Raw genomic sequence first — 21,104 nt, forward strand, 5'->3', positions numbered from 1 at the left:
ACAATGACTCCTAATTCCAGTTTCAATAAAAAAAAAATGGAAGAGGCACTTTAATACTCACCAAATTCTTTACAGTTCAAATTTTGCGCCTGGGAAAACCCCCGACACTTTGTACCTTATTTGGGCATGTTAATGGCGAGTGGGGACACTCTGCCAGGTGTTAGGAATATAACCTTGAGTTAAGCCTCCGACTCGTGATTTCGGCTCAGGTCATGATCTCACCGTCATATGATTGAGCCCCACGTTGGGTTTTACGCTGATGGCACAGAGCCTGCTTGGGATTCTTTCTCTCCCTCTCTCTGTGTGCCCCCTCGCTTGTGTGCACACACCTCTTCCCCCCGCCCTCTCCAAATAGATAAAACTTCAAAAAAGAAAAAAAGATATTCCCTGACCTCCTTGGGCTCACAGGCTCACACCCAGGTGGCTGGCTGGGAAGGAGTGATCTGATTATTGTGATTTTTCTAATTTGCCTGATCCTTGTCCTTCCTTTTCTTCTCCTGACATGGAGGTGAGGGAAAGTGGTGGGTATTTTATCAACTCTTGACTAATCACCTACCACATTCTGGGCCAAACATCGTGCATCTGGAAAACTGTACAGAAAGCACACAAACCCCAAATAGGGAATAATGGCCTGAGACGAAGCAGAAAAGAAACGAGGTGGAATTTTCCTTGGAGACAGATGTGACTGGGGGGTCTGCTCCCTGTGCAGACCCCCAGCCTCCGGAAGTCCCAGGAGGAGAAGACAGATGTGGAGGTGTAGCCTGGGAGATCCTGTTCCCCTTACAACTACCACCCCCTCAAGACCCCCTAGAAGGGCACAGAAACAACGTAATTAAATGACAAATCTAACACTAGCTGTGTTTACATGGTACCAGGCAATTCACTGTTGACTGAAAAAACTTTTCTTGCTGGGTATTTGACTGACTCGCTATTTGGGATCCATATAGACAAGAACAACCTGCTTGTTGGCCTGGCCTTACAGACAGGTTTACTTACACAGAAACAAAAACATCACCACAGGTCTTTCAAATCCACATGTTACTCCTTTCTATTTGTGTCAAAACTCCGCCTTCCCATCATAAGAGTCTGCACCTTTGAATTTCCCAAGGAAGGTTTCACCGTATTAGCTTTGACTACGGCAGCTCCTTCTCTCGTGACCCAGGCAGCTCGTTTCTGCCCACACAGTCCACCCTCCGGTTTGGGCACGTACAGGAGAGCTCTTTGCTGATCACCCTGTGTTGGGCCACACCTCGGAGAACTTAATTTTAGGGATACGGAGGGAGGGTCTTTACAAGGAAATGATAAATGCACAAAGGAAGGAATGTGCGCATCCGGAGAAGGAGAGCCTTACTGGGGGCAGCTGGAGGTACTGCATGAGGTAACAAGCAGAATTCCGCCTTTCCCTGTCCTGACGCGAGGGCACAAACCTGCAAAGATGTGTGAAGTAACATCAGCAGATTCAGGCATTTACTCAGCACTCGTGTATGCAATCCTATCCTACAGTGAACAGAGTACTCGCCAGTGTATCCTCCAGCAGAGGCCTTGTGAACATTCCTAATTAACTGGACTTTGTGTCGCAAAAATCACTTTAATTTCAGTTACGTTAAAGTATAAACAGGAATGCCTGGGTGGCTCAGTCGGTTAAGCTTCCAACTCTTGATTCTGGCTCAGTTCATGATCTCACCATTCGTGAGTTCGAGCCTTGTGTCAGGCTCCGCGCTGACCGTGCAGAGCCTGCTTGGGATTCTGTCTCCCTCTGCCCCTCCCCTGCTTGTGCTCTTTCTCCTCTCTCTTTCTCTCTCTCAAAATAAATAAATAGACTTGAAAAATTTTATATATAAACCGTGGAGCCAGGAAATTTGTAGAAATTCAGGGTATTTCCTTAGTAAATGAACTGATACAAATTCATTCAGGTCAAAAGTTGTGAAAGCGAGCATTGTTATCATATTTTTGCAGCAGAGAACACTGTGATGGTCAATGGCACTAAAAATAGCTGAGGAAAGAATTAGGAGTTCATAACTGGAAACAAGAAAACAACAACCTTATCCAAAGTAGCAAAATGTCCGTCAGCATCCCTCCCTATGAATTATTCTGACAATAGGAAATGGAATTTAATTTTTTTTCTCTAATCCATAACTGTATGTCTCCTCCCCTGTGCCCTCTGGGAAAACCTTATTCATAAACGGATAATTCCCAGATAACTAAATTCTTTGCTGACTGTTTCCATACAGCTCCACAACAACAAGGCAGCTCCTGAACTTGCCACTTCAAGTTCCTGTCGCTTCAGCAGTGATGTCATGGAAAGACATCCCCACGTGCTGTTTTTGTTGCCCAGCTAGAGACTGTAAAGGAAATTATGCTCTGCCTCTAGGTTTTAATTTTCCATGAAAAGTTATTCTCATTGCCAGAGCTGCCTAAACTGTGAAAGAAAAGTGATTTAATTAGGTCATAGCCATAGTTAGATTTTTAAGCACACTCTTCTGACAGAAAAGTCACATTTCACAGCTTTGTTGGGTTTAATAATTTATTTTCATCAAACCATTCCTGACGTGTTACGGTGCTGAATAACAACGGAGGGAGGAAGACGTGAGAAACACTAACTGCTGTGCGGGAAGTTATCTCTTCAAGTGAGCTTTTCTTTTCTTTTCTTTTCTTTTCTTTTCTTTTCTTTTCTTTTCTTCTTTTTTCTTCTAACATTTATTTATTTTTGAGAGAGAGTGCACAAGCAGGGGAGGGCCAGAGACAGGGGGGACAGAGGATCTGAAGCGGGCTCTGTGCTAACAGCAGTGAGCCCAATGCGGAGCTCCAAGTCATGAATCGCGAGATCATGACCTGAGCTGAAGATGGACTGAGCCACCCAGGTGCCCCTCAAATGAGCTTTTCACTGTCCCAGCAAGAGAGGTGGAGTCTTAGGCTGATTAGAGGGAAGACTGAATCAGGGAGGCTCCTCTTCCCTGATTCCCTTTCCCCATTCAGTAAGTGTGGAAAGACAGTGACAGGCTCTCCACAGCCAACAGGCGGTGACGATGACAAGAATGATGAGGAAAATAAAGGAAAGGAAGTAACTGCGCCCACTTTGGCACCATATGTACTGAATTTGGAACATTACCGAAAACGATTAGCATGGCCCCCTGCACAAGGATGACACACAGATTCATGAAGCGTTCCCTAGTTTTCTGTAACTACGTGACGTGATGGATGTTAACTTGTTACAGTGATTGTTTCGCAATATATACAAAATCAAAATCATCATGTTGTGCACCTTAAGCTAATAGTTATATGTCAATTATATCTCAATAAAACTGGGTGGGGCAGGGAAGGGGTAACAGTAGCAACAGAGTAGGAAGAGGGAGAGAACTAACACTGTTCAGCATAGACGACCTAGTGAGAGCAAAACGTGCTGGGCATCATAACTCTACTCCCAGGGTTTCCCATAGTGTCTTCTTTGTGTGTGTGTGCACACCCGCACGTGTGTGTATACTCGTGCATGCCGGATACTGAACCTAAGAAGTCTCATTCCTGAACCTGAAAGATGTGTTTACTTGTCACCTCCTCAAAAGTTCAATTTATGATTCAAAATCAAGCCTTGAAACTTCTGTACAAATACATCTAAAAACTTAAGCAAAGAGTAAACAATTATGTTATTTAGAAGACACGAAATTTGTGTGATCCCATATTAAGACACTATGCTGTTCCTTCTTCTTTAGAAAAAAAATTTCTACCAGAAATGGCAAGAGTTTTATCAATGGTCTTGGAGACATTTTAAAATTCCAAACATCGAACCCTCACAGCATCTGTTGACAATGCTTTTACAAGTTCATCCTATACACAAAACAGGCTTAAGTTTACCCGGTAAACTGACATTGCCAAGACTCCTTCTTGGTTCAATATCTTGGCAACAGGTCAAGAGAAATGTCAACATGTCATTGAAAAAAGAAAGACATTAGTCTGTGCTCCCAAGATCTGGCAAAACAGCCGGAGAGACAGCTAGTCAAAACTCAGAAAAATTCTTATCCTTTTAAGAGGTCTTCATGAGGATAAATCCGTCAGAGGCTGAAACTTACCAGTAGATCTTCTCACCCCTTTTAAGAGCAACCCCTATAGAGGAAACACAGTTCAGGATGGCGGTCTGTTACTACACAGGGAGATGTTGTTATGGAGACAGCTCTGAAGGCTCCCTGGCAATCCCAGTGTATAATTAAGGCTCCGTCACAGAACAGCCAGCAGGGTGGTCTCCATGGGAACCAACAAACACACATTGTCACGGGCCTAGCAACTGTTCTGAATCAATGACTCTTTATATAGGTTTAAAAACATTGTGAATGGGGCATCAATTGCTTCCTTTGTTAGACAATGTCTGATTAAATATGTGTGAGAGACCCCGTTCTCATGCATGCTGAATTTCCAGTAGTGTCTAGAGTAGGCTGCCCACAGCTAAATTCACTTACCTAGAACTAGGAAATACAAATGATAAATTCAGACTCAGGAAGTCACTGGTTAATTTGGTGAAAGAATTAAACCAGTGGTCGACAGTGCCAGGGAGGACTGGCACCCACTCTTCTATGGCTGTCTAAATATTATCCCATCCTCTCAGTACACTAGACATTATAATTATATTTGTTTACAGATGAGCACACATCTAGAAGGCGGCAGACCTGGGACTCAAAGGTAGGTCAGAATGAAGTCCCGGTCCAGGTTTATATAACTCTATATAATAATGCTCTTTGTTTTCGTACCACATTATCACGCCCCAGCTACCCTCACAGACATGATCTCATATATTCTGCTTTTATCTTGAAACATTGGGGAGTTCAGTTCTAGAATTTTCTAATTTTGCAATATTTTCTTCCTTGATCTTTCTTTGTCTGCCTGCTCTACTTCTGCACCCGGCACACACTCCAGGTTTGAAGATTTACATGGGACCCTTTCTAGGAAGGTTTCCCTCATGTCTAGGAAGGTTTACCTGGACTGTGTGAGAAGCATTTTCCTAAGCAGCAAAGGGAAAGGAAGCCCATTACACAAGATTCTGACTGCCCAAACTCTAATAACAGTGGAAAACATCCCAATTAACTGCTTGTAGCATTTACACATAATCTTCTATGACAGAAGGCAGACTTGGGTGATAGGGATGGAAGGTGAGATTGCCGATTCCTACTTTATTCTGATGGGTTCTATTAAGGACTTTTTTTTGAGAGAGAAAGTACGAGTGCATGCACACATGTGTGCAAGCAGGGGTGGGAAAGGGCAGAGGGAGAAACAGGGAGAGAATCTCAGGCAGGCTCCACACTCAGCTTGCAGCCCCACACAGGGCTTGATCTTGAGACTGTGAGATCATGACCCGAGCTAAAATCAAGAGTCAGATGTTACCAACCGGGCCACCCAGGTGCCCCTATTAAGGACTTTTAAAATCTGGTAAATGCTTTATTAAGTAGGTACTGATAATCAATGATCAGGCTCCTGGCAAATCATCATTATATATAATCCTACAATTGAATGTACACATCATCAGCATTTAGCCTTAAATATTAGATTCATCAACACTGTCAGAGCTCACTCGAGTCATAACATTTCTAACATTTCTGAGCTACCTGATCAAAACCAAACAGTGAGGCTCTTTTCTTGTTCCCCTGAAACCCCAGTCCCATGCATCTCTTGGGAAAGCCTCCTTCCCATTTTTCACTGTCCTTCTACTGAGGCTCAGAAAAAGGGCTGTCTTCTCTAAAGCGAGCCCCCATTCCCCTTCCGTCTCCCATTGAAGTTCATTATTCTCCCTATTTCCCCTCATTCTTCAGCATCTCCAAATCTCTCTGTATACGGCGTCTTCTTTTCTAGTTTCAAATATGCCCAAGTCCTTCTTTCCTCAGAAAAGAAATTATCTTTGCTAGATCTGACTATCCCCCTGCCCACCACCAGTCACAATCTCCTTCCCGCATCTGTGTATTCTTGGATATTTATGATCTATCTTCCGCCCCCCTCCCACCCTGCCCTTATAAAACTTTTTCCTGCAAGACCAGTAATGTCCTTGGTCTAGGCTTATCCCAATCCAAATCTCTCTGACCTCTTGGCAGCATTTTGCTTTACTCCTTTAAACTCTTCCTTAGACTTCCCCACAGAGAACTTTCCCAGCTTTCTTTGGCTATCACTTCTCTCTCCCACACATTATTGATCTCTGGTATTGAAGTATCTCCCAAGAAAGGCTTAGCCCTCTGCTCTGCTCCACCCACATCCTCTTGCTCCTGCAGTGAGCTCATCTATTTCTTCACGTTCCTTTTTTTTTTTTTTTAGTTTTTTTTTTTTTTACACTTATTCATTTTTGAGAGACAGAGACAGCGCACAAGCGGGGGAGGGGCAGAGAGAGAGGGAGACACAGAATCAGAAGCAGGCTCCAGGCTCTGAGCTGTCAGCACAGAGCCCGACACGGGGCTCGAACCCACGTACCACGAGATCATAACCTGAGCCGAAGTCTGACACCCAACCGCCTGAGCCACCCAGGCGCCCCATTCACGTTCCTTTTTTAAAAACATGTTTGTTTATTTATTTATTTAGAGAGAGAGAGAGGGAGAGAGTGCACATGTATATGTGTGAGAAGGGGAAGGGGAGAGAAAGAGAGGAAGAGGGAGAATCCCAGGCAGGCTTCACTGTCAGAGCAGAGCCCAATGCGGGGGTCAATCTCATGAACCTTGAGATCATGACCTGAGTGGAAATCAAGAGTCGGACACTTAACCGACTGGGCCACCCAGGCGCCCCTCGTGACGTTCTTGATTCCAACTCCACTGCTCTAGGCGGAGCCCAAACGGACACATGAAGCCCTGAGCTCTGCCCTCCCTTTCACCCCATGTGTCCAGCACAAAGCAGTTCCATTTAGATGCTCCCTCCATACACATCTGTCTAAAATAGATTTCACCAGCTTCCCTCCCCAAAGATGTTCTTTCATAATCCCCCCACCCGTTTCTGTGATGCCATGGAAGTCTCATGTCTCAAGCCACAAACCTTGGGGTCATTTGTGAACCTCCCTATCGGCCACTCCCTGGACCCAAACGACTATCACACACTCCCTACTGCTCTAAAAGGATCTGGGTCTTTGTTATCTAATTCTTTGATCACATAACACTTGTGTGATAGATTAAACAATCACAATTTCTTTTTCTTCAGACTGTCAGTCAAGTTGACCTTTCACTTCTATTGCCATCACTCACTACCTTGATTCACCTCCCTTCTAAATGCTTGGAACTCATTTCCAACACGACTTGCCTTTAGACCGTCTCATTCAAAAGTTCACTGTGATCTCCAGGGCATGGCTTTTAGGGCTTCCTAACTGTCTCTTCCAGGCCCATTTCCACCCTCACACCCCCACACTCTCCTCCTCCTCTGGTCAAATTTATTTCCTCATGGTTCCCCACGTGCACGTCCTGCCTCAGGACCCCTGCCATTCATCCTGGAAGGCTGTCCTTCCATTTCTACTTCTCCCAGGCAACCTGGGCTTGCAGGGGCCAGTTCGGTCTCTCCACCACCTCAGCCCACTTGGAGCTTCCCTTTACCCAACTCCTGAAGTCAGTACTACCCCGCTTAGCAATGTACTGTAACAGTCTCACCCTGTCACTCTTATCTCCTCCTCTGGATTATAAGATGCACTCGGCAGGCCCTACACATATACTAACCCATTTTCCCCACCCCAGACTCCAAAGGTTTCCCCAATAAAGGCTGACTGGTAGAATCATGTCCAAAAAGAAGGCCATTCAAAGAGAGACCACATACCTTGATATCAGGCACTTTTAATACTACCCAAACTGAAAGAATCTAGTATACCATGAGGTCCCATGGAAATAGCAGTTGTTTCTGGTAGGCAGTAAATTATGACACATTGTCAGGGAAGGGACTGGGGGAGGCAAGCAAGGTACCTAGGGTGCAACATTTAAGGGGGCACTCATTGTTCTCAGGTGCCGACCCCACACTGCATGATGGCCCTCATCCCAGCCCTGTGCACGTGAAAAATGAGACTCTTAACATTCAAAATACAAACTAAACCAAATCAAGAGACACATACAAGGCAAGCTATAGAAAAATCTTTCCCAGGGCCATAGAGAACAAACTAAGACTTGGTTTCCTGGTCTACCACTGAGTCAGGACAAAATGGCGGCAGCAACTATGGCATTAACTTAAAGGAAAAAAGCATTCCTATGGAAGCAGCTTTGAAATGGAGAGCAAAACCTGGATTCTAAGGGCCCTAGAGGGCCAGAGCTGCTGTCTGGGAATGAATCTTCTCTCCTGGCTCATCCTCAACATAAACTCACTCTGGTCTCAGTTGCTTCTTCCCAGTGGATGCTTAGAACACCAGTCAGTTTGAAGTTAACCCGGATGAGACAAGGTACTATTCAATCTGGAAAAAATTCTCACATGATAACTTAAATCTACTAGAGAAACCCATTAGCATACCACATCTTCCTTATATGTCTACACATTTCATTGCTTTCGTCTTAAATTCATTCACTTTTTCCTGCATCAGTGCTTTACAAGTGGGAAGAGATTCCAAGATTTTATGAAGATGAAGTTAGATTTCACACGCCCAAATTTATCAAACTGAAGGGAGAAATAAAAAAAGTTGCTAAAAAGGTTGCTTTTTAGAAGGTTTCTTCCTTAAAAAATGTTTGTTTGTTTGTTTGTTTGTTTGTTTGTTTTGAGACAGAGAGAGAGCAGGGGAGGGGCAGAGAGAAGAGAAAGAGAATCCCAAGCAGGCTCCGTGCTGTCAGCACAGACGCTGACAAGGGAATTGATCTCACAAATGATGAGCTCATGACCCGAGCCAAAATCAAGAGTTGGACATTTAATTGACTGAGCCACCCAGGTACCCTGAGAATGTTTCTTAAATTCACAGATAGAAAAACAAGAATAACAATGGTAACAATTTAAAGTGACTTCAAAGGCCCTTTTTTTTCCCATGCTGAGCATTCTCAGACCTAAAGAAGATACTAAGATAAGGACCAGAGAGAAGCATGGATACCTTAGAAGTGATGAAGTTCATGTGACAACTCCTTGGAAAATAGCAGAGAATGGATCCTTCTGGAGCAAGGAAGAAGGTGCCCTCAGCCTCTTCTGAATGACCTTCCTTTCTGAGTGTCTTTGAGTTTTTCCACAGAATCCAAATTCTCCTCTGGGGCCAACAGAACATCCTTCTGAGTCATTTTCCGAACATGCTGGCACTCACTAGAGTCACAATGACGTCATGGGGAAATGTTGTATTGCTAAGTACAATTATGTTGTATTTCAAATGTCAGCACATTCTGATGTGTAGGTGGTCCAAAGAATGGGAAAGTATTATGCCACTGAGGATAACAGAGCTTATTTTCAAACAGAAAAGAAAAAGGAGGAGGAGGGGAGGGAGAAAAAGAGAGACTACTGAAGCTAGAAGAGACCTTACTGGCTCATCTAATCCAATCTTCAACATTTAAGGAGGATTAGCATTAAACCTTAGCAGCCAATTAAAAACCCTTATACTTTTGAATCAGCTACAGAGAAGGAAATGATGAACCTCACCTCCCCCCAAGTTTAAAAGAAAATGAAAAATTTAAATAGGTAAAAAGGAGGCTCATGAAAGTAGTGGCCAAACAGGCAAAGCCATACACAAGAAAAATATCCTTCCTAATACCAACAGACAATATTTAAGCACTATTCTTTGAGTACTTTGCAGCTTTCAGGGATGGTTTAATGCCATAAAATCCACCCACTATAAATGTAAAGTTCAACGATTTTTTTAAAGTGGGCTCCACGCCTAGCACAGAGCCCAATATGGTGCTTAAACTCATGACTCTGAGATCAAGACCTGAACTGATATCAAGAGTGGGAGGCTTATCTGACTGAGCTGCCCAGACGCCCCAAAAATTCAATGATTTTTTTTAACTGTTTATTTTTATTTATTTTTTGAGAGAGTGAGTGTACACACGAGCAGGGGAGGGACAGAGACAGAGGGAGAGAGAGAGAATCCCAAGCAGGCTTCACACTCAGCGCTGAGCCCAAAATGGGGCTCGATCTCACAACCATGTGAGATCACGACCTTCACCAAAATAAAGAGTCAGATGCTTAACCGACTGAGCCATCCAGGCACCCCCAAAATTCAATGATTTTTAATGAACACATTTAATAAATTAATTTAAATGATGGTGCAACCATTACCACAACCCAGTTTTAGAACATTTCTATGAACTAAAATAACTTCCTTGGGCCTATTTGTAGTCAATTTCTGCTCCAAGAAACCATCACTATGCTTTCTGTCTCCATAAATTTGCCTTTTTTGGAAATTTCAATAAATGGAATCATACTCTATGTATTTTTTTGCACTGGCTTCTTTCACTTAGCATAACGTTTTTGAGATTCATCCATGTTGCAGCAATGAGGTAATAGTCCATTCCTGTTTATTGCCAAATAGTATTCCATTGTATGTGAACAGTACATCTCTTTTATACATTCGCCAACTGATGGCCATTTAGATATTGTCCAGTTTGGGGCTATTATGAATAATGCTACTCTGAGCGTTCATGTTAAAGTCTTTTTGTTTTCATTTCTCTTGGGTAGAGTTCTAGGAACAGAATTGCTGAGCTATTTAGTCAGTTTATGCTTAGCATTTTAAGAAACTGGCAAAACAGTTTTCCAAAGTGGCTATACCATTTTACATTCCTACCAGTAATTTATGAGGGTCCCAGTTTATCCACATCCTCGTCAGCTCTTGATATTGTCTATATTTTTTTTTTAATTTTTTTTTCAACGTTTATTTATTTTTGGGACAGAGAGAGACAGAGCATGAACGGGGGAGGGGCAGAGAGAGAGGGAGACACAGAATCGGAAACAGGCTCCAGGCTCCGAGCCATCAGCCCAGAGCCTGACGCGGGGCTCGAACTCACGGACCGCGAGATCGTGACCTGGCTGAAGTCGGACGCTTAACCGACTGCGCCACCCAGGCGCCCCTATATTTTTTTTATTACAGCCATCTTAGTGAGTGGATAGCGATATCTCATCATGATTTAATTTGCACTTCCCTAATGGCTAATGACATTGAGTTGCTTTTTATGGACTTCACGAACCATTTATATATCTTCTTTGGTGAAATGTATGCCTATTCATATCTTTTTTTTTAAAGTTTTAATTTAAATTCCAGTTAGTTAACATACAGTGTAATATTGGTTTTAGGAGTACAACATAGTGAATCAATACTTCCATATCACCTGGTACTTATCACAAGTGCCCTTCTTAATCCCCATCACCTGTTTCACCCACCGCCCCCACCTTCGCCCTGGTCATAGTTAAGAGTCTGTTTCTTGGTTTGCCTCTCTCTCTTTATTTTTTCCTTTTTCTTGTTGGTTTTGTTTCTTAAATTTCACATATGAGTGAAATCATGTTATCTGCCTTTCCCTGACTGATTTATTTCTCTTATTAGCATTATACTCTCTAGGTCCACCCACATCATTGCCAAGTGGCAAGATACCATTCTTTTTATGACTGAGTAACATTCCATTATATAGATATTTATGTATTCACATCTTTCAACCATTTTTTGGTTGGGTTGTATGTAGTCTCACTGAAGAGAGTACAAAGAGTTCTTTATATATTCTAGAAACAAGTCCTTAATCAGATACATAATTTGCAAATATTTTCTCCTAGGCTGTGGCTTTTCATTTTCTTAACAGTGTCTTTTGACCATTAATTTAAATTGCATACTATTTTAATTTAAATGAAGTCTAAGCCTGGGGCACCTGTGTGGCTCAGTCAGTTAAGTGTCCAACTCTTGATCTCAGCTCAGGTATTGATCTCAGTCAGGGTCATGGATTCAAGCCCTGCGTTGGGCCGCACACTGGGTGTGAAGCCTATTTTTTAAACAAATGAAGTCTAATTTATCAATTACTTTATGGCTTATGCTTTTGGTGTCATATCTGAGAACTCTTTGCTTAAACCAAGGTTGGTAAGATTTCTTCCCGCAGTTTATTCTAAGAGTTTTCCAGTTTTAGCTCCTATATTTAGGTGTACAATCCACGGTTGAGTTGATGATAAGAGAGAGGGCTTAAGTACTTTTTTTTTTTTTTTTTTTTTTGCATACCTGGTTGTTCCAGCACCATTTGTTGAAAAGAAAATCCTTTCCCTGTTCAATTGCCTTGGCACTTTTATTGAAAGTCCATAGACCATAAATGCCTATCCAATGCCAACACTATAATGTCTTGATTATTCTAGCTTTATAAAATTCTAAAATCATGTAGTTTAAATCCCCCAACTTTCTTCTTTTTAAAGTTTATTTATTTATTCTGAGAGAGAGAGCATGTGTGGGAGAGGGGCAGAGAGAGAGGAGGGGAGCGAGAATCCCAAGTAGGCTCTGCACTGTCAGCACAGAGACCCACCTAGGGCTTGAACTCACAAACCAAACCGTGAGATCATGATCAGAGCTGAAATCAAGAGTTGAATGCCCAACTGACTGAGCCACCCAGGTGCCCCTGTTTTTCTTTTTCTAAATTGTTTTGGCTATTGAATTTCCAAATAAACTTCAGGATCAGTCTGTGGATTTGTACAAAGCATTTGCTGGGATTTTGACAGGGATTACATTAAATCTATTGATCAACTTAGGAAGAATTTCCATCTTAACATTGAGTCTTTCCATTTATTGAGATCTTAGATTTCTCTGAGACTTTACAGTTTTCAGTCTTGAACTGCTTTAAGTTCCTAAGTATATTTTTAATGCTGTTATGAATGAAATTATTTTCTTAATTTCATTTTTATGAACATGACTGTTCATTATTAATACATAAAACTATGAATGATTTTTGTACATTGATCTTGTATCTGAGACCTTGATAAATTGTTTATTAGTTCAATTAATGTTTTTATAGATTTCTTAGGATTTTCTACATGTAGGATAAATGTCATCTGTGAATATGGACTATTTAATGTTTTCCTTTCTAATTTGGATGCTTTTTTTTTTTTTTTTGGGTCTTATTGCACTGCCTGATAGAAGTGGTGAGGCACAAACATTCTTGTACTGTTCCCAATCTTAGGGAGAAAGTATTCAGTCTTTCACCATTAAGCATAATGTTAACTATAGGTTTTTCACATGTGCTTTTTATCAGGTTGAGAAGACTCCCTTCTATTACTAGTTTGTTGAGAGTCTTTTTAAAAAAATTTTTTTAACGTTTATTCATTTTAAAAGACAGAGAGAGACACAGCATGAGTGGGGAAAGGGCAGAGAGAGGGAGACACAGAATCTGAAACAGGCTCTGGGCTCTGAGCTGTCAGCACAGACCCTGATGCGGGGCTCGAACTCATGGACTGCAAGATCCTGACCTGAGTTGAAGTCAGAGCTCAACCGACTGAGCCACCCAGGTGCCCCGAGAGTCTTTTTTAATCATGAATGGATGTTGGGTTTTTGTCAAATCATTTTTCTGCACCTACTGACATGGCTCCTTTTTTATTCTTTATTCTGTAGATATAATGTATTATAGTACTTTCCATTTGTTAAACCAACTTTGCATTGCTGATAAATCTCACTTGATTATGGTATAAAATTCTTTTTCTATGTTGCCAGATTCGGTTTGCTACTGTTGTGTTAAAGATCTGTATTCATGGAGAATATTGGTCTATAATTTTCTTATGATTTTATTTAGTCTGGCTTTAGTATCAGAGCAACTCATAGAATAAATTGGGAGTTATTCTCTTTCCTCTGCTCTCTAAGAGAACTTGTAAAGAAAAAATATTTCATTTAAAAATATTTGATAGAATTCATCAGTAAAGCCCATTGGACCTTAGCTTTTCTTTGGGTAAAGATGTTTAATCACTACTTACATAATTTACTTGTTATGAGTTTATTCAGATTTTCTATTTATTCTTGAGTCAATTTTCCTGGTTTGTACGTTTCTGGGAATTTGTCCATTTCCTCTAAATTGTCTACTTTGCTGGTATAATATGAATAAAGTTATTCATAATATATAATCCTTTTAGTTTATATAGCATCAGTGGTAATGTCCCTGATTTCATTTCTAATTTTGATAAGTTGTATCTTCTTTCTTATTTTCTTAGTTAGTCTAGCTAGAAAATAAATAATTCTCCCGTGTGATTCTTTGCCTCATGGGCTATTTAGAAGTATGTTATTTAATTTCCAAATAAATGTTTTTTTCTAGAATTTTTTTTCTGTTGTAAATTTATTTTCTTTTTTCTTTTTTTTTTTTTAATTTGAGAGAGAAAGAGAAAGTGTGAGTTGGGGAGAGGGGCAGAAAGGGAGAAAGAGAGACAGAGAGAGAGAGAATCTTAAGCAAGCTTCATGCTCAGCACAGAGCCTGAAGCAGGGCTGTATCCCACAACACCAGGTTCATGACCGGAGCTAAAATCAAGAGTCGGATGCTCAACAAACTGAGCCACCCAGGTGCCCTGTTGTAAATTTCTAATTTAGCTCTGCTGTGGCCAGAGAACATATGTTAAGTGATTTTGATCTTTTCAAATTTACTAAGACTTGTTTTGTGATACAGCATAACACTTATCCTGAAGAATGTTCCATGTATGTTTGAAAAGAATGTGTTTTCTGCAGTCAATGGATAGAGTGTCACATGTCAGTTATGACAAGTTGGTTGACAGTATTGTTCAAGTCATCTGTACCTTCTCTACTCTTACTTTTCTTCTGGAACTCTTATATATGTTAATATGCTTGATGTCCCACAGGTTTCTGAGCCTCTGTCCATATTTCTTCAATTATTAAACAATCTTTGTTCTTTAGATTGAAAAATTTCTTTTGCTCCACCTTTCAGTTCACTTAGTTTTCCTTCTGCCCTTCAAGTCTATTATTGAGTACCTCTAGAGGATTGTTCATTTCATTTATTATACTTCTCAACTCCAGAATTTCCACCTGGTTCTCTTTTTTTTAAATCATCTCTCTTTATTGAGATTCTGTATTCACTGACTCTTTCAATTCTTTAAATATGGTTTCCTTTAGATCTCTAAGCATATTTAAATAGCTGCTTTGCAGTCTTTTTCTGCTAAGTCCTATAGCTGAGGACAGACACTCAGACACAGTTCCCATTAACTGCTTTTTTCCTGTGTATGGATCACGCTTTCTTGTTTCTTTGAATGCCCCTAAATTTTTGGTTAAATATTGGACAATTCAGATAACATATGGTAGCAACTTTGGATTCTGACTTTTCCCCAGAGCATTGTTGTTTTGCTTATATAGTAATTTGCCTGGACTAAGTCAATGAAATCAGTCTCCCATATACGGTACAGCTGCTGATGTCCTTAATTTTTTTTCTTGTTTTTATTTTTAAGCTTTTTCTGGCTTTCTAGAAGCCATCCACATGTCTGCATAGCTTAGTGCTCTAGCAAAGACTAGTCAGAGGTTTTGCTCAAACACCTTCAGCCAGAAAGGCTTCTCTCTGCTTCTGACTGTGTGTGGGCTGGGGAGTACATTCAAACTTCAGGCTGAAGTTTTTCATGTCTGCCCCAGCTTTTACTTTCTACTGGCTCTCTCCCATCTCCTCTGTGCGTGCACGCAGGCTCTGCTGGCCAGGGACATGTGGGTGTTTTGGGCACACTCCATCTCTGCTACTCGTGCACACAGACTCCGGTCAACCTGGGACACATGAAGAGCTATCAAGCCCCTGATGGCTGTCTCACCTCCCCGAACTACCTACTAGTCCCTAGCTAGACCAATGGTCCATTGCTTGCCCCAAAGAGGACTGTAAACTCAAGATAGTGGAGATACTAGCTCTTCTTACTGACTTACCACTGACATGGCCACTTTAGCTAAAAATACTCCAAATAGAATATTCTGGAAGTGGCAGCAAGGCTGCTGGTTTTCACAGCCTACCCTGCTCTGGTTGAAATAACACACTGACAGAGCTAGGGAGGAGGGAATGGGAGCAACCTGAGGTAAGAACGCCACAGGCTCACGCTGTTCCTACCCAAAGTTTAGCAGTTTTCGTGAACAAATGCTTGCTTCCCAGTTTGTTGCATGCCTTTGGTCAATTTTTAGAGAGCTGAAATGGATATTTTTGGCAATCTTTTCCCAGCTTTCCAGTTACTTTTTGTGAGGAGGATTTGTCAACCTCTTCATTCTGTCATGCAAGAAGTCAGTATCTCAGTCACTCTTCACATTTTGCTATAATTAGAATTATTAATGCTGTTAAAAGGAAGAACTATACAGGTGAAAATATGACCATGAAATGTTGTTTTCAAAGAAAATGTTTCATTTTGTTTTCTGGCAGAAAAAAATCAACAAACATAAAGACGAGTGAAGATCTAAGCTTAAATGATGATTTCATGAGATTAAGTTAAAAAATCTCATTTCTCAGCGGCACCTGGGTGGCTCAGTTGGTTAAGTGTCTGACTTTGGCTCAGGTCATGATCTCAAGGCTCATGAGTTCGAGCCCCGAGTTGGGCTCTGTGCTCACAACTCAGAGCCTGGAGCCTGCTTCAGATTCTGTTTCCAGCTCTCTGCCCCTCCCTCCCTCCCTCCCTCCCTCCCTTTCTCTCTCTCTCTCTCTCAAATAGAAACATTTAAAAATTTTAAAAAAGAGAGATCTCATTTCTTAGAAGCAACACCTAGGGCCCTACGACTTGACTCCTTCACAGACATGAGAGAAATGAATGACATACTCCACAGGAAAAAGTTAGTCCCAAAGCATCTCAGTCACGACTGAGCATCCCCCAGCTGCTTTTCCTGTTTCTTATTTTCCCACTTCTCTATCATAGGCCTCAACCATGGTCATCAGATATGCAATGGACATTCCTAGAATAGTCTGTTGTTTGCAGTCTGGATACTGTCACAGCCCCATTCCTGCCCTGTGCATCCAGGAATCCAGTCTCGTAGAACTGGAGAAGACTTAGAGATTTTGGGGGGCAAAACCTTTCACGCTGAGATGGGGAAATTAAGGCTTAGGGGAGGTAAGGGGATTATCCTTTCCAGGAGCGTGATAAAGATTATGTCATGCTGATAAAAATAGTCAGAGGACCTCAGAAACCGTTACTGGAATGAGTGAGTTATCAAGTTCAGGGCCAATGACTGGGAATGGTTTCAGGAAGATCAAACACATGCTCCAAGAACACTGGACATGAAGGCTCCTGAGGTTGATTTTTCCCACTCCTTCCCTCTTTCTTACCTTAGCAAAGAAAATCCAGGCCGCACACTGCCCTGGGGCCATAAGGCTTTTTAGCTTCACTGTGCTGAGCATGAGAAGGAATCCTAAAATTCCACTGGAAGGAGAAAATATTCTCTTGTTAGTGAGGCTTGTCTTCCTTGAGCCAATAGCTATTTTCTGTTACATTTTACCAGCTAGTTTCTAATTATTACACAACCTCTATCTCATCTGTGCTTTCTAGTGATCTCTGGATAAAAATATCAAATATTTAAAAACCCACGAAGCTCTAATTTTATGAGGAGCTATGATAAAAGTGTTTCACTGGGTGGGGGGCAGGAAGGGAAGGAGTATAGAAACTTGGGAAATCTCTGGCTAAATCATGAAAGAAAAAAAAATGTGGAGGACAATACCTCCTGCTCCCTCCCATACTATTTCTAGAGCTTGGTGCTTGCCAAGGTAGAGCTTCAATTTTTTTTTTCAAGCAGAACAAACTGCCAGAAAAAGACTTCCAAAGTGAAACTCACCATATGGGGACAGAGGGTCTGGACCAGCTCCTGGGTTCAAGGTAAGAATCTAAAAGACTGGCTCCAATAGCAGACGCCCCCCCCCCCCTCCCCAACCCAGGCTGAGCTACACAGAAGCTATGCTTTGGGAATGATGCCTAAGCCCATCTGTGTGACCTGAAAGACCACACCCCATGGGAGCCCTAGAGGTCTAGAGCATCCAGACCTTGGCCTAGCAGTGGACACGTAATTAGTGGCCTACGCTGGAATCCATTTTTAAAAATTTGTTTAAAAATGTTTTATTTTTGAGAAAGAGAGAGAGACAAAGACAAAGACAGAGCATGAGTGGGGGAGGGGCAGAGAGAGAGAGAGGGAGACACAGAATCCAAAGTAGGCTCCAGGCTCTGAGCTGTCAGTACAGAGCTCGACGCAGGGCTCGATCCCATGAACTGTGAGATCATGACCTCAGCTGAAGTTGGAAGCTTAACCAACTGAGCCACCCAGGCACCCGCACTGGAATCCATTTTTGAAAACATCACTGTGTGGCCAAGGACAAAGCAAAGGGCACTCCAAAACAGAATGGTCACTCTTCCTTGCATTCAGAGGCAGGGCAATCGGAGATGAGAGACTCCACGATCAAGGCTGACTTCCTGTAACTGTATCAAGTGGGCGCTTGAGTGTGACTTTTATTGGAAAATGAAAAGCAAGAGCTAGGACCGCAGTGGTACCCCAAACCAGAGAGGCAGGTCATACGAACTGTAGCTCTAGGCCCTCAGGTGACACCCTGCCATCTCACCTTTATTATAGGCACTGGTGTGTGGCTCCAACATAGACCAGGGGCTCTGAGAGGGCAGGGACCAACCTTGGGCTACTCTGATTTTCCCAACAGAGCCAAACATCGTGCCTTGGTCATTGTAGGTATTCCAAAAATATTTGATGGGTTTACTTAGAATCAGGCTGGATTGAATTAAACACCGATAAGGCCAAATTTCACAGAAGCGTGTGCCTTTGCTTCATTAGATTAGATTAGTTTACAGCCACATCCCTGGGGCAGGACCAAGGACAGGGATGAAGGTTCCCTTGTGTATATTTCAGCCTGTTGGCCGCTGATAACCTACAAAGTTTGTTCAGATTTGAATCTGCAGTCGCGAGAGGCTGGGCAGCTATGGATGAAGACAGGCAGTCATTCATACCCGAAAGGCAAGGTGGGTAAGCAGCCGGCTGGAAATTGAGTGACCTGGGCTGTGCCCACTGACCCTCATAACCTTGACCAAATCCCCCTGTTCCTCCTTTTTTTCTTGCCTCAGGTTCTGTGTTGTTAAAGCAGGAATAAGCATAGTGGTCCTTATCCTACCTTATGGAAATCAGAGACTTTCAGAATAGGAAGCCTCCCTACCCTCAAATCTCACTTTATTAACAAGCAAACTGAAGCCCAAGCACAATTTGAATCCAGGTTTCCTGGCTCGTTTAAAGGCTCACCACAGTATGAAGTGCCTGGGTGGTTCAGTCAGTTGAGGGACCGAGTCTTGATTTTGGTTCAGGTCACAATCCCAGGGTCATGGTTTCAAGCCCCTGCATTGGGTTCCACACCGAGCATAGAGCCTGCTTAAGATTCTCGCTTTCACTTTCTCTCTCTCTCTCCCTCTTTCCCTCTGCTCCTCTCCCCTTCTCCCCCACTTGCACATGTGCTCTCTCTCTCTAAAATATGAAAAAAAATTAATAAGGGTCCTCCACAGTTCTTCAAACTTCACCATGAAGATACGTTCTTGACTCAAGAGACAGAAGAGATGCTGCAGGTGCCAAGGGCCACCGCGAGCTTGGGAGTGGAAAGTGGGGCGGCTAATGCTCCAGGGCTCCTCCTGGTGGCGTCCACCCCTGCCTCCAGGGATGTAACAACTTCGCACGTGCCTGTGCTGTCTCCCACACGCCCTCCCCTCCTACGCTCCCTTCTCTCCACCTCCAGCCAGAGGAAGGGCATGATGCCACATCCCCTTGCCCCTCAGCACACACTCTGCTAGAGCAGAGCCACTCGGGTCTGTGCCCGACACAGGTGGGAAAGCATCCATGATTCCTTCCCATCCCTTGCCTGGTATGCCTGTGCATCATTTCTAAATTACTCATGGGTCCCTCTCTTTCTCCTTCCACACTCAGCTCTCTACCCCTCCCTGTGGAGGCAGATCTGAAAAGCAACAGGAGGATCCTAGAAGTAAAAGAGCTCGGGCTCCCCGTCCATGTGTCTCTGGGTCATGGCTACCACTGTCTCCTCGGGCCTCCGTGACTCCTTCTGGGCTCCCGCAGGGCCTCTGAAGGTGACAACTCTTAGTCTGAGATAGGTCATGGAGGAATCATGTGATGACATGGAGGAAACTGACACATTTTTAAAACAGGTCAAGCTTTGTCCTGAAGCCAGGGGGATAGAATGTAATAGAGGTTTACATCAGTTCACACAAAGACTTCCAAATCTTTTAAGTATAAAACCCTGATTTTTCATGCTGGGTTACAAGGAAGTTGCAGATTAAAAGGGGCAGAAATGGAGCTAGAACATCACCCCACAAGGCCAGCATCAGTGGGCTGCGAACCGTGCTGCTCTATTCCAAATAACCAAACAACGGATGCCCTTCCCTCTGCACTGTGTTTGCCGGTCCTGCCAAATAACCAGACCCAAAGGGAACAAGTGCACAGACCCCAAAGCAGCACTAACACTCATGCCACCCAGTCCTAGCTAACAGGCAGCCGACAAGTCCCGACCACATCAATAGGGATGGAGAAGATGACTCCTGTCAGTGTTTTCCTGAAACTTAGCTGCGGATGATAAATGAATCATTCTGAGGCTCAAATGCAAAACCAAACTGTACACCATTGGTACGTTTTGTCCTAACACACCCCGAAGTCAGAAATAGTAGCGAGCCACACAACCAGCTTTTTGACTCTGAAGAATCACTGCCTCACAAGGCACACTCTTTTATGCGTGGGAATAAGTGGTCTGGCTTGGCAACTGCTCATGGTCTGTTGACATTTTATTTATAGTCAAGCTGAGCAGATAATAATAATGGCCACCATTTCCTGGGCCAGGCACGATGCTTAGGGTTTACGCATCTTATTTAATATACACAAGCACCCATTGGTGGTATTATCTTTCCATTTTACAGATGAGGAAACTAAACTGATGCTTGGGGGAACTAGGGCGGCTTGCTCAAAGAGCAAACCAATCAGCAAGCAGCAAGGCTGGAATTCAGCCCAACACTGGACTTCCCACCATATCAGAACACACGCCATGAGACTGTCCATTTCTCAGCACAATAAAGTCAAGTGAAGTGGGGATCATGGCAGGAAAGAGGAGACAGGGTGAGTATGAACTCCAACTATATGTACCCATCCCTGTTGGTCTGAGGAGCTCCCACAGCCAAGTATTGAGGGTCACTTTGCTGTCTAGACGTCTCCTAGTCCCTGGTTTCCAAAACCTGTTTCTCAGGGTCTTAGGATTCAGTCAAGGCTTTTTAGAGATTGT

At 42.8% G+C, this 21,104-nt stretch overlaps 1 protein-coding gene and 1 non-coding gene across 5 annotated transcripts in view; one reads left to right on the plus strand and one right to left on the minus strand.

The window, feature by feature from the left end:
* The window catches only part of TMEM241 (transmembrane protein 241), a 116,445-nt gene that overhangs the window by 23,832 nt on the left and 71,509 nt on the right, over positions 1-21,104 (minus strand). For all 4 annotated transcript variants that reach the window (XM_045041778.1, XM_019815072.3, XM_045041780.1 and 1 more), the window contains one exon: positions 17,115-17,208. In XM_045041778.1, the coding sequence (XP_044897713.1) occupies positions 17,115-17,208 (94 nt within the window). The remainder of the gene's footprint in view (positions 1-17,114; positions 17,209-21,104) is intronic.
* Positions 3,068-3,176, plus strand: LOC111557440. The gene has a single exon (XR_002737476.2). It is a non-coding gene; the product is annotated as a U6 spliceosomal RNA (small nuclear RNA).

This window comes from Felis catus, chromosome D3 (assembly GCF_018350175.1).
Source record: "Felis catus isolate Fca126 chromosome D3, F.catus_Fca126_mat1.0, whole genome shotgun sequence".
NCBI lineage: Eukaryota > Metazoa > Chordata > Mammalia > Carnivora > Felidae > Felis > Felis catus.